General features: G+C 43.3%; 2 protein-coding genes across 3 annotated transcripts in view; both read right to left on the bottom strand.

Moving 5' to 3' along the window:
• dmc1 (DNA meiotic recombinase 1) overlaps positions 1 to 12,779 on the bottom strand; it is an 18,767-nt gene extending 5,988 nt beyond the window's left edge. The window contains exons 1-8 of one of the 2 annotated variants that reach the window (XM_024136858.2): positions 12,365 to 12,779; positions 12,002 to 12,046; positions 11,650 to 11,796; positions 11,403 to 11,485; positions 11,235 to 11,287; positions 10,997 to 11,038; positions 10,793 to 10,865; positions 7,265 to 7,356 (exon numbers count right to left, since the gene is read on the bottom strand). In XM_024136858.2, the coding sequence (XP_023992626.1) occupies positions 7,265 to 7,356; positions 10,793 to 10,865; positions 10,997 to 11,038; positions 11,235 to 11,287; positions 11,403 to 11,485; positions 11,650 to 11,796; positions 12,002 to 12,046; positions 12,365 to 12,421 (592 nt within the window). In that variant the 5' untranslated portion in view covers positions 12,422 to 12,779. Of the gene's footprint in view, positions 1 to 7,264; positions 7,357 to 10,792; positions 10,866 to 10,996; positions 11,039 to 11,234; positions 11,288 to 11,402; positions 11,486 to 11,649; positions 11,797 to 12,001; positions 12,047 to 12,216; positions 12,323 to 12,364 lie in introns of those variants that run through there. The other variant, XM_024136859.2, reaches the window with a different exon arrangement.
• Positions 12,780 to 13,099: 320 nt separating this feature from the next.
• tomm22 (translocase of outer mitochondrial membrane 22 homolog (yeast)) lies at positions 13,100 to 17,801 on the bottom strand. The gene is made up of 4 exons (XM_024136862.2): positions 17,501 to 17,801; positions 16,098 to 16,216; positions 15,104 to 15,221; positions 13,100 to 14,092 (listed from the first exon to the last, which is right to left on the bottom strand). The coding sequence occupies exons 1-4, from the start codon at positions 17,588 to 17,590 to the stop codon at positions 14,018 to 14,020; spliced, it is 402 nt and encodes a 133-aa protein (XP_023992630.1). The 5' UTR covers positions 17,591 to 17,801; the 3' UTR covers positions 13,100 to 14,017.
• Between the last annotated feature and the right edge of the window lie 222 nt (positions 17,802 to 18,023).

Genomic DNA, 18,023 nt, shown 5'->3' with positions numbered 1-18,023 from the left:
GTGCTGCGAAATAGGAAGCTGATTCTAGATTTAATTTTGGATGGAGATGCTTAATGTGAGTCTGGAAGGAGAGTTTACAGTCTAACCAGACACCTAGGTACAGTTGAAGTAAGAAGTTTACATACACCTTAGCCAAATACATTTAAACTCAGTTTTCTGAATTCCTGACATTTAATCCTAGTAAAAATTCCCTGTCTTAGGTCAGTTAGGATCACCACCTTATTTTAAGAATGTGAAATGTCAGAATAATAGGAGAGAGATTTATTTATTTCAGCTTTTATTTCTTTCATCACATTCCCAGTGGTTCAGAAGTTCACATACACTCAATTAGTATTTGGTAGCATTGCCTTTAAATTGTTTAACTTGGTCAAATGTTTCAGGTAGCCTTCCACAAGCTTCCCACAATAAGTTGGTGAAATTGGCCCATTCCTCCTGACAGAGCTGCTATAACTGAGTCAGGTTTGTAGGCCTCCTTGCTCGCACACGCTTTTTCAGTTCTGCCCACAAAGTTTCTATAGGATTGAGGTCAGGGCTTGTGATGGCCTCTCCAATACCTTGACTTTGTTGTCCTTAAGCATTTTGCCACAACTTTGGAAGTATGCGTGGGGTCATTGTCCATTTGGAAGACTCATTTGAGACCAAGTGTAGTTGTCCACATTTCTAAGTCAGAACCGTCCAGAGTAGTGATGCTAGACGGGCGGGCGGGAGCGGCCAGCAATTGGTTGAAGAGCATGTATCGTTTTACTTGCATTTAAGAGCAGTTGGAGGCCACGGAAGGAGTGTTGTATGCATTGAAGCTCGTCTAGAGGTTTGTTAACTTCTCTAGGATAGGGGGCAGTATTTTCACGTTTGGATGAGAAGCATACCCAAATTCAACTGCCAGTTACTCATCCCAGAAGATAAGATATGCATATTGTTAGTGATTTCAAGATGCGGGATCCAAGATGGCGTAGCAGTCGGACGTGTCTTTGTTTTGTCCTGTCCCGTGTAAATAGTCTTCGTATTTTTCGTATACATTTCGTATATATTTTAATTTCACTTTCCATCTAGGAACTGATATAACATTCCTACATTCCGCCTCACCCAATGTGGTACGGACCTGCTATTTTTTTATACTTAGAACCGTAACCCCAATCAGAAGCTAGCCAGATAACTAGCTACTAGCTAGTAGTCAGTTAGCCACTGCTGCGGTCTTCACCTCAACTCGGACACAGCCAGCTTCAATACCGGGCAATACCTGCCAGTCTGCAAGCGCGATATCAACCCAGAGCATATAGGACTGCTTTTTTCTCTACCACATCACCGGATTCCTGACGCAAGCTCTGGACAATTACACCGTATCATCAGCTAGCTAGCTGCAACCGAGTGGCTACTCTGGCTAACACCTCTGTCCCGAAGCAAGCACCAGTTAGCTTGAGCTAGCCTCGAGCTAGGCCCATCTGCCGGCTAGCTGAAGAGGTCTACCAGCATTCTTGGGCTACAATACCAGCTACAAGCTAATTTAGCCATTTTTTTTGCCGCTGCTAGTAGCTTTTACCTTCTGCACAGACACCAGCCCTTTATTAGCCTGGTATTTACTCACCAATTTACCAGCATCGGACTGTCTCTCGACAACAACGCCGGATTCCTGCCGTATCCCTGAGCCACTACTTCTGATCCTCACAGCTAGCTTGTAGCTACGCAGCTAGCGCCACTGCCACGAAGCTAGCACCAGTAGCAAACACAATTCTACAATTCACAACCTCTCTTTCGCCATCGCCATCTGGCTTGGATTCTCTGTCGACACACCACGTCTGAGCAGACCCCCTCCGTCTGAGCAGACCACCCCCGGGCTACTAACTTTAAACGCCGCGTGCAGCTTAGTGGAGGCCTCCCTGCTCCATCTACGGCTGCCCCCTGGACACTATGATCACTTGGCTACATAGCTGATGCATGCTTGACTGTCCATTAATTCACGGTACTCCATTCTGTTTATTTGTGTTTTATCTGTCGGCTCTGTGCTTTAACTCAGGACTGTGTGTAGTTAATCCGACCCTCTCTGCCTAGTCGTCGCCATTTTTACCTGTTGTTGCTGTGTTAGACTAGCACCCTGTTATTGCTGCTGTTATCTTACCTGTTGTTTTAGCTAGCTCTCCCAATCAAGACCTGCAATCACTTTATGCCTTATTGTATGTCTCTCTCAAATATCAATATGCCTTGCATACTGTTGTTCAGGCTAGTTATCATTATCATTGTTTTGGTTTGCAATGGACCTGTAGTTCCACTCTCCGTACCTCTGATACCTCCTTGTCCCACCCCCCACACATGCGTGACCTCACCATTGAGACCAGCATGTCCAGAGATACAACCTCTCTTATCATCACCCAGTGCCTTGGCTTGCCTCCGCTGTACCCACGCCACCATACCTGTCTGCACATTATGCCAGAATCTATTCTACCACGCCCAAAATCTGCTCCTTTTATTCTTGTCCCAACCCTAGGCGACCAGTTTTATAGCCTTTAGCCGCACCCTATCCTACTACTCCTCTGTTCCTCGGTGATGTGGAGGTAAACCCAGGCCCTGCATGTCCCAGCTCACCCTCATTTGTTGATTCTGTGATCGAAAAGCCTTGGTCATGCAGTTCAACATCAGAAGCCTCCTCCCTAAGTTTGTTATCACGCTTTAGCACACTCTGCCAACCCTGATGTCCTTGCCGTGTCGAATCCTGGCTAGGAAGGCCACCAAACAATTCTGAGATTTCCAACCCAACTAAACATTTCCGCAAGATAGAACTGCCAAACGGGGGGAGTGCAATCTACTGCAGAGAGACCTGCAAAGTTCTGTCATACTTTCCAGGTCTTGCCCAAACAGTTCGAACTTCTAATTTTAAAAATAATCTCTCCAGAAATAAGTCTCTCACTGTTGCCGCTGTAAGACCCCCCTCAGCCCCACTGTGCCCTGGACACCATCTGTGAATTGATCGCCCCCATTACTTCAGAGTTTGTTCTGTTAGGTAACCTAAACTGGGATATGCTTAACACCCCGGCGTCCTACAATCCAAGCTTGATGCCTCAATCTCACACAAAATCAAGGAACCCACCAGGTACAACCCTAAATCCGTAAACAGGGCACCCTAATAGACATTATCCTGACCACCTGCCCTCCAAATACACCTCTGCTGTCTTCAATCAAGATCTCAGCGATCACTGCCTCATTGCCTGTTCCGCCACGGGTCCGCGGTCAAACAACCACCCTCATCACTGTCAAACGCTCCCTAAAACACTTCGCGAGCAGGCCTTTCTAATCACCTGGCCCGGGTACCCTGGAAGATATTGACCTCATTCCGTCAGTTGAGGATGCCTGGTATTTCTTTAAATGTTCTTCTTACCATTTAGAAAGCATGCATCCTTCAAAAAATGAGAACCAAGAACAGATATAGCCCTTGGTTCACTCCAGACTGACTGCCCTGACCAGCACAAAAACATCCTGTGGCGAACGCAATTAGCATCGAAAGCCCCCGCGATATGCAACTTTCAGGGAAGTAGGAACCAATACACACAGCAGTAGGAAAGCAAAGGCCGTTTTTCAAGCAGAAATTTGCATCCTGTAGCCAACTCCCAAAAATTCTGGGAACTGTAAAGTCCATGGAGAAAAGAGCCCTCCTCCCAGCTGCCCACTGCACTGAGGCTAGGAACACGTCACCACCGATAAATCCGTGATTAATCGAAGACTCAACAAGCATTTCTCAATGGCTGGCCATGCTTCCCCTGGCGACTCCAACCTTGGCAACAGCCCGCCCCCCCGCTGTACTCGCCCAAGCCTCCCCACTTCTCCTTACCCAAATCCAGATAGCGATGTTCTGAAAGAGCGAAAACTGGACCCTACAAATCAGCTGGGCTTGACATCTGGACCCCCTTTTCTAAAACTGTTCCGCCGCCATTGTGCACCCCTATACCAGCCTGTTCAACCTCTCCTTCGTATCATCTGAGATCCCAAGGATTGGAAAGCTGCCGCGCGTCATCCCCCTCTTCAAAGGGGGAGACACCCTGGACCCAACTGTTACAGACCTATATCCATCCTGCCTGCCTATCTTAAAGTCTTCGAAAGCCAAGTCAAACAGATCACTGACCATCTCGAATCCCACCGTACCTTCTCCGCTGTGCAATCGGTTTCCGAGCCGGTCATGGTGCACCTCAGCCACGCTCAAGGTACTAAACGATATCATAACCGCCATCGATAAAAGACATTACTGTGCAGCCGTTTCATCGACCTGGCCAAGGCTTTCGACTCTGTCAATCACCATATTGTTATCGGCAGACTCAGTACTCGGTTTTTCTAATGACTGCCTTGCCTGGTTCACCAACTACTTTGCAGATAGAGTTCAGTGTGTCAAATCGGAGGGCATGTTGTCCGGTCCTCTGGCAGTCTCTATGGGGGTCCACAGGTTCAATTCTCGGGCCGACTCTTTTCTCTGTATACATCAATGATGTTGCTCTTGCTGCGGGCGATTCCCTGATCCACCTCTACGCAGACGACACCATTCTATATACTTCCGGCCCTTCCTTGGACACTGTGCTATCTAACCTCCAAACGAGCTTCAATGCCATACAACACTCCTTCCGTGGCCTCCAACTGCTCTTAAACGCTAGTAAAACAAATGCATGCTTTTCAACCGTTCGCTGCCTGCACCCGCACGCCTGACTGGCATCACCACCTGGACGGTTCCGACCTAGAATATGTGGACATCTATAAGTACCTAGGTGTCTGGCTAGACTGCAAACTCTCCTTCCAGACTCATATCAAACATCTCCAATCCAAAATCAAAGCAAGAATCGGCTTTCTATTCCGCAACAAAGCCTCCTTCACTCACGCCGCCAAACTTACCCTAAAAACTGACTATCCTACCGATCCTCGACTTCGGCGATGTCATCTACAAAATAGCTTCCAATACTCTACTCAGCAAACTGGATGCAGTTTATCACAGTGCCATTCGTTTTGTTACTAAAGCACCTTATAACGACCCACCACTGCGACCTGTATGCCCTAGTCGGCTGCCCTCGCTACATGTTCGTCGTCAGACCCACTGGCTCCAGGTCATCTACAAGGCTATGCTAGGTAAAGTGCCGCCTTATCTCAGTTCACTGTCACGATGGCTACACCCACCCGCAACACCGCTCAGCAGGTGTATCTCACTGATCATCCCTAAAGCCGAAACCTCATTTGGACGCCTTTCCTTCCAGTTCTCTGCTGCCTGCACTGGAACGAATTGCAAAAATCTCTGAAGTTGGAGACTTTTATCTCCTCAACAACTTTAAAAATCTGCTATCCGAGCAGCTAACCGATCGCTGCAGCTGTACATAGTCCATCTGTAAACTACCCACCCAATTTACCTACCTCACCCCCCATACTGCTTTTATTTATTTACTTTTCTGCTCTTTTGCACACCAGTATCTCTTCTTGCACATGATCATCTGATGATTTATCACTCCAGTGTTAATCTGCTAAATTGTAATTATTCGATTTATTGCCTACCTCATGCCTTTTGCACACATTGTATATAGATTCTCTTTTTTCTACCATGTTATTGACTTGTTTATTGTTTACTCCATGTGTAACTCTGTGTTGTCTGTTCACACTGCTATGCTTTATCTTGGCCAGGTCGCAGTTGCAAATGAGAACTTGTTCTCAACTAGCCTACCAGGTTAAATAAAGGTGAAATAAATAAATAAATAAAAAGATTTGGATAGAAAACACTCTGAAGTTTCTAAAACGGTTTGAATCATGTCTGTGAATATAACATAACTTATTTAGCAGGCGAAACACGAGGACAAACCATTCAGATTTTCTTTTTGAGGTCACTCTCTTTTCAATGGATTTTCATTGGGAATACAGATTTCTAATTGACCTTCTTGCAGTTCTACCGCTTCCACTGGATGTCAACAGTCTTTAGAAATTGGTTGAGGGTTTCCTTTGTGTAATGAAGAAGTACGGACATTTTGAATCAGGGTCACTTGTTGTGTACTGTTAGATAGAGGCGCGTGACCAGAAAGCATGCTACAGATTGTTTTAATCCTGTATTGAACACAGATCATCCCGTCGTCAATTTTATCGATTATTTACGTAAAAAAATACCTAAAGTTGTATTACAAAAGTAGTTTGAAATGTTTTTGGCAAAGTTTACAGGTAACTTTTGAGATATTTTGTAGTCATGTTTCACGAGTTGGAACCGGGGTTTTTCTGGATCAAACGCGCCAAATAAATGGACATTTTGGATATATATCGACGGAATTAATCGAACAAAAGGCCATTTGTGATGTTTATGGGACATATTGGAGTGCCAACAACAAAGCTCGTCAAAGGTAAGGCATGAATTATATTTTTATTCTCTGCGTTTTGTGTCGCACCTGCAGGGTTGAAATATGCCTATCTCTCTTTGTTTACAATGGTGCTAACTCAGATAATAGCATCGTTTGCTTTCGCCAAAAAGCCTATTTGAATTCTGACATGTTGGCTGGATTCACAACCAGTGTAGCTTTCATTTGGTATCTTTCATGTGTGATTTAATGAAAGTTTGATTTTTATAGTAATTTATTTGAATATGGCGCTCTGCATTTTCTCTGGCTTTTAGCCAAGTGGGACGTTAGCGTCCCACATATCCCAGAGAAGTTAACACAGTGTCTAAAGAAGGGCCAGAAGTATACAGAATGGTGTTGTCTGCGTAGAGGTGGATCAGAGAATCATCAGCAGCAAAAGCGACATCATTGATGTATACAGAGAAAAGAGTCGGCCGAAATTGAACCCTGTGGCACCCCCATAGAGACTTCCAGAGGTCCGGACACAGGCCCTCCGATTTGACACACTGAACTCTATCTGAGAAGTAGTTGGTGAACCAGGCGAGGCAGTAATTTGAGAAACCAAGACTGTTGAGTCTGCTGATAAGAATGCGTGATTGACAGAGTCGAAAGCCTTGGCCAGGTCGATGAATACGGCTGCACATATTGTTTGTTATCGATGGCGGTTATGATATCGTTTAGGACCTTGAGCGTGGCTGAGGTGCACCCATGACCTGCTCGTGTCGCACTGCTTTGCTTTATCTTGGCCAGGTCGCAGTTGTAAATGAGAACTTGTTCTCAACTGGCCTGCCTGGTTAATAAAGGTGAAATTAAATAAATAAAAATAAAATGTATATCTAAGATTGTGACTGCTTTCCTCAGACAATATGTTCTCAGGTTTAGGCAGTCATGATGAGAGAGGTACTGTTTAATGACTAAGTTAGATGTCTTACTGGTGTAGGCTCGGGCGTATAACACATTGTCCAGCACAGCATCATGGTCGACATTGAACCTGTCTGCTATGTCCTTCAGTCTGTCTGGACGACTAGAGGGTCACATTAGGTTAAGGAAAACATAGGATTTCGTAAGAGACTAATGGTTGAGTCGTGAATAAAAACACTGATACTTATGACCCTATATCCTCAGAAATACTTGAGTACTTAAGGTACAGGTGATTTCCCAGCTAACAACAAATGTTCTCACAACTTTAGAGAATGTTCCCTTAAGAGGCTCATTAACTAACGTTTTCATGAGAATGTTTCTGTGATGTGCAGGGAATGTTTCGAAGACACCATTCCCTTAATGTTAAATAGAACTTACCCAGAACGTGGTTACCATGTTCTCAGAACTTAAGACACTAATGTTCTAGACACAATTCATGGGAACGTTGCAAGAACATTCATGTGTCCAGTTTCTGTAGGTTAAAATAAAATTCCATCAACGTCCCACCAAACATACACAGAACATGGTTGTCATGTTCTCAGAATATACAGTACCAGTCAAAAGTTGACACACCTACAATTTTTTTTATTTCGACTATTCTCTACATTGTAGAATAATAGTGGACATCAAAACTATGAAATAACACATATAGTAATGATGTAGTAACCAAAAAAGTGTTAAACTAATCAAACTATATTTTATATTTGAGATTCTTCAAAGTAGCCACCCTTTGCCTTGATAACAGCTTTGCACACAATACCCCATAATGACAAAGCGAAAACAGGTTTTGAGAATTTTTTGTCCACCTGTGGTCTCATAATTGTCAGTGCATGTCAGAGCAAAAACCAAGACACGAGGTCGAAGGAATTGTCCGTAGAACTCAGAGGCAGGATTGTGTCKAGGCACAGATCTGAGGAAGGGTACAAAAAATGTCTGCAGCATTGAAGGTCCCCAAGAACACAGTGGCCTCCATCATTCTTAAATAAAATAAGTTTGGAACCACCAAGACTCTCCCTAGAGCTGGCCGCCCGGCCAAACTGAGAAATCGGWGAAGGGCTTTGGTCAGGGAGGTGACCAAGAACCCGATGGTCACTCTGATAGAGCTCCAGAGTTCCTCTGTGGAGATGGGAGAACCTTCCAGAAGGACAACCATCTCTGCAGCACTCCACCAATCAGTCCTTTAGGGTAGAGTGGGGAGATGGAAGTCACTCCTCAGTAAAAGGCACATGACAGCCCGCTTGTAGTTTTCAATGAGACCATGCGAGATTCTCTGGTCTAATGAAACCAAGATTGAACTATTTGGCCTGAATGCCAAGCGTCACATGTGGAGGAAACCTGGCACCATCCCTACGGTGAAGCATGGTGGTGACACCATCATGCTGTGGGGATGTTTGTCAGCGGCAGGGACTGGGAGACTAGTCAGGTTCGAGGGAAAGATGAACGGAGCAAAGTACAGAGAGATCCTTGATGAAAACCTGCTCCAGAGTGCTCAGGACCTCAGACTGGGGCGAAGGTTCACATTCCAACAGGACAACGACCCTAAGCACACAGCCAAGACAACGCAGGAGTGGCTTCAGGACAAGTCTCTGAATGTCCTCGAGTGGCCCAGCCAGAGCCCGGGCTTGAACCCGACCGAACATCTCTAGAGAGACCTGAAAATAGCTTTGCATCGACGCTCCCCATTCAGCCTGACAGAGTTTGAAATGATCTGCAGACAAGAATGGAAGAAACTCCTCAAATACAGGTGTGCCGAGCTTGTAGTGTCATACCCAAGAAGACTCAAGGCTCTGTAATCGCTGCCAAAGGTGCTTCAACAACTGAGTAATGGGTCTGAATACTTATGTAAATGTGATTTTTTTTATTTATTTTTTATAAATTTTACCCCCTTTTCTCCCCAATTTCGTGGTATCCAATTGCTAACAATTACTATCTTGTCTCATCGCTACAACTCCCGTACGGGCTCGGGAGAGATGAAGGTCGAAAGCCATGCGTCCTCCGAAACACAACCCAACCAAGCCGCACTGCTTCTTAACACAGCGCACCTCCAACCCGGAAGCCAGCCGCACCAATGTGTCGGAGGAAACACCGTGCACCTGGCTCCCTTGGTTGGCGCGCACTGCGCCCGTACCGCCACAGGAGTCGCTGGTGCGCGATGAGACAAGGATATCCCTACCGGCCAAACCCTCCCTAACCCGGACGACGCTAGGCCAATTGTGCGTCGCCCCATGGACCTCCCGGTCGCGGCCGGCTGCGACAGAGCCTGGGCGCGAACCCAGAGTCTCTGGTGGCGCAGCTAGCGCTGCGATGCAGTGCCCTAGACCACTGCGCCACCCGGGAGGCCGTAAATKTGATATTTAAGGTTTTTATTTGTAATAAATTTGCTTTGTCACTATAGGGTATTGTATGTAGATTGTTTTTGAATMCTTTCCGAATGCACTGTATCTTAGCTACCTTAGTGTTAACTTTGCAGGCTGGCTAGCATCTATTGAGTTGCAATAGCTTGGTTGCCCAAATCAACTGGAAGTATCTACAAAACAAGTTTTGAAGCCACATAATCGAAAAGGCTACATCTAATATTTTTTCCTAAAATTAATGTTCACGTTTCACAAATTATTATTTGGATTCAAATGATATGATTCACCGCGGTTGAACCCAATTCCAACTTATACAATCGTTAAGTGAGTTGTTTGTTTCGTCAAAAAATAATTGTTTCAATTAATCATATGAATCGCTCCCAAAAAGTTTTGCAACTTTGTATGGCCTTATTTGCGAGTGTCGGTGGAAACTTTTTGGGGACATGACTAAAATAATAACACTTGCTAATAATAGCGTAACCGTTAACTAAAGGGTACAATATATTATTCATCTGGCTACCTAGTTATTCGTCTGTTCTCCATCATACTTTATAGGCCCGTCTACCTGCTGCTGCAATGTCCGACTGTCTCTCTCTCCTTGAGCAACGGCCCACTCATCTCGCACATATGCAGGTGATGCGCACAAACACAGATGTGCTTAAGTGACAAACCTATCCTGGCTGATGTGTTGATTTATATATATGATAAAATATTTTTTAAATGTGCATAAATGAATACCATTAACAGAAATCATGAAATGAATGTCCATGACTTTTCCTCAACTTTTCTGGTTTTATAATTTTMCAAAACTTTTTTAGGTCTGAAAAAAATAAAAGTTTAATATTCCATGACTTTTCCAGAGTTTTCATGACCATATGAACCCTGTCTGTGTATGTTTGATGTGACACTGATGGAATATTCTCCTAACCCTCAGAAAACTGGACACATGAATGTTCTTGAACCTTCCCATAAAACAAGTCGACAATATTAATATTCTGAGAACATTGTAACTACGTTCTAGATCAATTCTGCTCGACTTTAACTGAATGTTCACCTAACTTTAACACCAACACAGAATATATACGGGTAACATTACAAAAACGTTCTCTCTCCCTGAATTATTAGCTGGGTTTATATTGATGCAAATCTGGCTTTATAGATTAGAGCTCAGATAAATTTGGATACAAGGTGTTCTCTGTGTCGATGAAGATGACTTTTCCTCCTGTGTAGCCGTCCTCTCCAGGAAGCTGGGCTGTGACTGGAGAACAACAGAGACAAGGTCTAAATGAAAAGAACCAACCATGGAAGAATATCTATAAATTTCAGAAAACTGACTTCCAGGACTGGAAAATCTGGGACTACAGAAAAAACCCTCAGCCATTCACTTACCACATAGTGTATGAGAGAGCTGGGTCTTGCCTGTCCGAAACTCTGAGGGATAAAAACTGTACTGTTAAAGTGTGACAAAAACATGTTTTATATTTGACCCAGGTCAGGTCTTATACATCATGAGCATGAGATTAATCATTTACATTTACATTTAAGTCATTTAGCAGACGCTCTTATCCAGAGCGACTTACAAATCATATCTTTGACTGAGGGACACACAGTCAGAAACAGAGCTCACCTCCAAATGCCTCAGTGATTGCCATGCTCTCCATACCTCCCCCAAGTAGTTTACTGCAGAGCAGACCGACAGATGAAGAGGAAAAATAGGAGTACTGTATTATACCATAATATGACTCAGGAAAATGTATTAATATGAAAGGTTGAGCATGTTGGGGCGAATCTTAACTCAAACTCCAGGCTTCCAGTCATGACGTGGAACACTTGTTTCCTCTTCGCACTATATTCAAATGCTGTCAGGAAACCATTGGTCTACAATGAACACAAGAGCAAATGAAAACATGTCAACTGAAGTTTATTTGATTCATGTCTTCCATACCTCATCCCCAAACCAAATCTTTAGGGACTTGACAATTAAACTAATCATGAGACACCAAAGTCCTCTATGCTGAAGGTGACTCAGCTGAGTCTCTCACCAGAATCTTCCCAGCAGCCTCTTTGATCTTGTCCACCTTTGCTTCTGAAAGACCCTTGATGTTACACAGGGCTCTGCGTGTGGTCATCTGGATCCCCTTTACTGTGCAGATACCCACAGACTTTAGCTTCTTTAAATCTGCCATGTTCTGAATGGGTGGATGTAGGGTGGGATGGAAGGGGGGAGAGAAAGGGGTGGTGGTGGGAGAGAATAGAATAAGTATTTTTTTTWACTTATTAGCTTTGAGGTGTAATCTTGAGTTTATCTACCAACTGACCTATGACGAAATTTCTATATACACTCAAAGGTCAGGGCAGACTACTTTCCTAGACCTTGGTTTCAGATATACTCACAATTCCATGCTTCTGTAGGGTGTCTATGTCTTGGAAAAAGGACTCCTGTGGGTAAAGAACATGACAAAACGTGTTTGAAACCATGTTGAGAAGTAAAATATTCTGCCACTGATTTAGGCTAGATGAAAGTATTGTAGAAATTGAGCTACCACTACCAAACAATATATTAGCTAGCTATGTTATGAATGATTAACAATGAGTGACAGATAACTTACTAGCTACAACAATCCATTCTACCTGGGGAAAAAATAACATGTACTGTAGCTAGCTAGTAGTAGCTACGAGAATGCTAGTTTCAAACAAAACTGACAACCACAGCCAGGCTAGCAAGCAAGCTAACATTAGCTAGCTTAGGCAGGTTACCTCATCATCTTGGTATCCGGCCTCATCCTCCACAACTTGATCCTCGGCGGCTTTCATCTTGATTAGCGCAATGTAGCTACTAGTAGCTCTTGAACTAGATGTTTTTTTTGTTTCAGCGAGATAGCTGCTAGCTAACGTTATAAGCTRCCAGTTAATAAATGGGGCAGGGGAAATAACATTTCTTGCGATGGCAGCAAGCGATCTGTTAGCTACCCAACGTCAGCTATGTCTCCTGAAAGATGTTATCAACATCTACAGAATGAGGTTGCTTCTTTCACTAACTTGACAAACCTGTAAAATGTTGCAACGCTAATGATGACCTTATCAAGTTGAAAAATTACTTGCCACCTGAGATTTCTTATTGAGGTGGCGGGAATGTTTGACGCTCGTGCTGAAAGTTGAGAACTGTCAATCATAAAAGTTACGCTCATGAGATGCTCTCTCATCAGCAACAATCAAGTGAAATGTCAAACTGTACACGCGAGATGCTCTCATGCTCTCCTCAGCAACAATCTTTGGTAGTGACTGATCTTAATGCACAAAAGCCACAGTCAATTTGTAGCATTTATCTGTAAGATACCTGTACTTTACTACAGTATAGAAATGTAATGTCTCTGATAGATTATTTACATGTAGGTGACTTTCCTTCTCTAACAAGTTAAACGTAAAGAGGAAATGCGTTACATTTCCCTGCACCCATCTAGCATATATGATAATACAACTTTTTTTCTAATGTCCATTTCGTTGGTGTTTTTATTCCTGCCGTTAGGTTGAACACACAAGACAGAATTTGCTCGTTGCAAAGTTAAGAGAACATACATTCCAAAGTGACAATAGAAAAAAGTAACTGACATTCTCTCAGGCTTGACAGGACTATGTGTACATTGACATAATATCTTTAGAGTTATACAGTATGCAGGGAAAGTGCTGTTTGAATCTTATCAAAATATACTTTTTGTGATGCATTTTTTTTATGGCTTTAATGCCCACAAATGAAACAATGTCTCAAGCGACACGTGACAGACACGTGACATACATACTCTTATCACCAATGCTTTTGCAAAACCAGCAGACCCTATAGAACTCAATGACCAGCTGTGATTGTGAATATGACGGAGCTATGATGTCAGTCGTGTCTACCATGATTTTCCCACATACAAGTGGAATGAACATGTTCCCAAACCGAAGGTTTAAACCACAGGTTACAACAGTTTCAAGGCCATATGTAGCTACAGACCAACATGAAAAGAAAATATTCAGACCACACACAAACTATTGGTAACCTCTTATAACCACAATAATGTCCCAATTTCTTCAATTATCCACCTGATCCAAATCCCCTGGAACACATACATATTTATATCGCTATGTATAAAAAAAGAAATTAAGTAAAAACAGTGCTCAGAAGAATGTGCAGAAGTCTCTGCAGGATGTCGAGTAAGAGAGACAGCGAACGGGACATTCGTTATTGCAACACCCATGAAGTGACATCATCCTCCTCTAATCTCCTTAAATGGCCAATCCTGGATGTTGGAAGGAGCACATGTGCTGACCAGATGCAGCTTTGTATCCTCTTCTTTGTCTCTCTCTCTCCTTCCAAGCCTCCACTCTCCCTCATTGATTGAAGCGCTAAGGCTGTCGGAGGGACATCGATCACATTTTCACTGGAGCGGGAGGCATCAGCCCTGGCATCCCACCTGACATCCCTGCATTGGGGCCCAACAGGATCTACACAAGGAAGGGGCGTCACAAAAACATTTGTTCATTGACAACATGCAGATCCTAATGAAAGAGTGATTTGCCCAATTCCAAATCCAACCCTTTTCACGTAGATCGAAAAGTATAGGATAGGTATACAGTGAGCACCAAAAGTATTGGGATAGTGACAATTTTGTTGATGTTTTGGCTCTGTACTCCAGCACTTCAGATTTGAAATTATACAATGACTATGAGGTTAAAGTGCATACTGTTATCTTTAATTTGAAGGTATTTACATCCATATTGKGTGAACTGTTTACAAATTACAGCACTTTTTGTACTTAGCCCCCCCATTTTAGGGCACCAAATGTATTGGGACAAATTCACTTAAGTGCATTAAAGTAGTCAAAAGTTTAGTATTTGGTCCCAAATTCCTAGCCCGCAATGATTACATCAAGCTTGTGAACTTACAAACTTGTTGGATGCTTTTGCTGTTTGTTTTGGTTTTGTTTAAGATTATTTTGTGCCCAATAGAAATGAATGGTAAATAAAGTAGTGTCATTTGAGTCACTTTTATTGTAAATAAGAATAGAATATGTTTCTAAACAATTCTACATTCATGTGGATGCTACCAGGATGACRAATAATCTTGAATGAATCGTGAATAATGATGAGTGAGAAAGTTAGAGGCATAAATATCATAACCCCCCCAAACATGCTAACCTCCCATTATTGTAATGGTGAGAGGTTAGCATGTTTTGGGGGTATGATACTAGTGCGTCTAACTTTCTCACTCATCATTATTATTCACGATTCACTCACTATCCATAATCATGGTGCTGTGTCACGGTCCCAATACTTTTGGAGCTCACTGTAGCTATATGATTATATCTACACCTTGCTGTCTGATATGCTAGACAATTTGTGTGTACTTTTGGCCATATTGCATTTGTTTCTTTAGACATAAACAAGACCATAATAGTAGGGTCTAGGTTGTGTATTTGGAACTGAACATCGTCTGTCAGTGGGATAGTACAGTACCTGTCTCTGCTGCTGTAGCTGCTGCTGCTCCAGCTGTAGTCTCTCAGTCTCAAACACCACCGGAAGGACCAGGATCATGAACGAGGTAGTTCCCACCCACAGGGCAGCACGGGAGAAACTAAGAAACACAGAGGCAAGAGGGGAGATGGAAAGGTGGGGGTAAAATAACAAACAGACATGGAGAGAGAACTGGAGTAGATAATAAACACAGAGATGGCCTAACTGATTGTCCTTGGCAAGATCAGGGGCAGGCAGGGAAAACAGTCCTTGGAATACAGAGGAGCTGTTCAGAACTGTGAATGCAATATAGTGCTCCATCCACACACAGCTCCGTCCTCATTGTCTGTGTGTATTGTGAAGATTAGCCCAATAATGGACTAAAGGAGCCTAACGTTACTCGTTATAGTCCAAGGACCTTACATTTTCTGTTTAGAGGCAAATGATCTAATCCACCTAAACGTGAATCGATTTTCAATTGCTATCATATCACATCAAAATAATTTCACAAATGCWAAATATACATTWACTGTTTTAACAGTTGCAGCTGACAGTATTTCTCACGTTTGTGGCGTCCGTTTTCTGTTTACACACAGGTGTTTGGAGATGCAAATAGCTCATTAGCACAGGTATTTGGACTCTGTCTTCCGTCTGTTTTCCGTAAACAAGTGCTGTAACATGGAAATTTGGCCATGTTGGACCCCTAACCCCATAAAGGTGTAGAAATTTCACCTTTTATTACTATTATTATTATTATTATTTCTTGCTGATATGAAAGATACTTTCCTTATGTTTACAAAACCATACCACAAGTGATGCGTGTTCGGGCAAGCGTCGGCGCTCTTTACAAAACTACCCCAGACACTATCGTCAATAGGCACTAAAGGTAGTTAGCGTCTATGAATGGGGTAGATGAAGATCTAAAACGAGAGGTCTACTCTAAGGCTGCTGATACATCCAGAGCAACTGCAACAGCAGTTTTTAGGAGAACATTTACCTGTACAGCTTCTTGGCCACAGTGACTGAGCCCGATGCGGTCACCTCAGCCGCAGAGCGCAGTGTATCAGGGAACATCTCAGTCAAGCCCCACAGCCTCTCCAGAATAGTCTCATCCAGCTGAGGGAAGGGAGACACAAGGAAGTTACTACAACACAGATAACATGGTTATTTTAGACCCAATAAAAGAATGGAGGTACACTAAAYGACCAAAAGTATGAGGATACCTGCTCGTCGAACATCTCAATCCAAAATCATGGGCATTAATATGGAGTTGGTCCCCTCCTTTGCTGCTGTAACAACCTCCACTCTTCCGGGAAGGCTTTCCACTAGGTACACTAGTGTTATGGAAAATTTGTTACAACAGCTCATCCCAAATKCTGCCAACAAACTAGGTAGACAGCCACAAGAGCATTAGTGAGGTCGGGCAGTGATGTTGGGCGATTAGGCCTGGCTCGCAGTCGCCGTTCCAATTCATCCCAAAGGTGTTCGATGGGGTTGAGGTCAGGGCTTTGTGCAGGCTAGTCAAGTTGTTCCACAACGATCTCAACAAACCATTTCTGTATGGACCTTGCTTTGCGCACCTAGGCATTGTCATGCTGAAACAGGAAAGGGCCTTCCCCAAACTGTTGCCACAAAGTTGGATGCACAGAATCGTCTAGAATGTCATTATAGGCTGTAGCGTTAACATTTCCCTTTGCTGGAACTAAGGGGCCCAGCCCAAACCATGGAAAACAACCCGACCATTATTCCTCCAACCACCAAACTTTACACTTGGCACTACGCATTCGGGCAGGTAGCGTCCTCCTAGGTATCTGCCAAACCCAGACTCGTCCGTCGGACTGCCAGATAATATAACGTGATTCATCTCTCCTGAGAATGTTTTTACACTGCGTCCAATGGCGGCGAGCCATTGGATGAGGCTGAAATATCCGAATCCACTAATTTGAAGGGGTGTCCACATACTTTTGTATATATAGTGTATAGTAACATGAACTACATTAATTAAATATTTTAATGTCTCAAAAGTAACCAGTTCTGTTGGGGTACTAGTTAGTACTGTAAGCTACAGATTACTGAATGACACATGAGCGTTTTAGACAATTCCTACAAGGTACCCACACCATGGGACATCTGACTTTTTTAATTKAATTACATTTACAATACAGTCAATTACAGTACAGATATGTAAAACAGATATTATAGCTGTACATGTGACAGTTAGCTAGCTAGCTACCACGCTAACGTTAGCAAACTAGCTAGCAATTACTCGCATAACGAATGACCCTGAGTAGSTACAGCTAGCTAGCTAGTTAAATAGGCATACCACTCAAGTGAAACTGTACGTATGATCGTGCATGACAGTTACGGGGTGACATGTGTCAAGTTTCCATTCATCTTTACCTCTTCATCTTCATCTTCATCAATCTCGCCTTCTGGGGGACGGGTCTCGACTGGGCCCGCAGCCGGTGATAGCTCTTCGATTCCAGCCATGGAAAACTGTTCTCGCGCCGCTTACCAGCCGGTATGTTTAGCTAATTTAAAATGTACCTCAATTGGTGGAAGGGCAAATCAGTATTTTTATGTTTTATCGTGGAATTATTGCGTTGGCCCCGGCTTGCATAAATGTTGGACCCAGGAGGTGAGCATTGGTCCTGCGACAATCTGAGGTCACTCGGTTAAAAGCTACATGTGCGTTGGATGACGAAAAAAATGGTTACTTGCCTGGCTAGCTAAAATAAATTGCGCCCTCTGTTGTACGAGAGGTCTAATAGTGTGTTTCGGGATTGAACAAAAAACGGTAAAAAAATAAAATCTGTTATGAAGATCCAGTTTATAGTATTTCTGTATTAGAAATGATGGTCTTTGGGCTAGTAATCCACTATAAGAAGAGCCTCAACATGTTTTATTTCCAAATGCAATCTAT

This window comes from Salvelinus sp. IW2-2015, unplaced genomic scaffold, assembly GCF_002910315.2.
Source record: "Salvelinus sp. IW2-2015 unplaced genomic scaffold, ASM291031v2 Un_scaffold1038, whole genome shotgun sequence".
In the NCBI taxonomy this organism is placed as follows: Eukaryota; Metazoa; Chordata; class Actinopteri; order Salmoniformes; family Salmonidae; genus Salvelinus; species Salvelinus sp. IW2-2015.
Note: the sequence above shows the minus strand (reverse complement) of the source record. Positions and strands in the feature narration are given on the sequence as shown.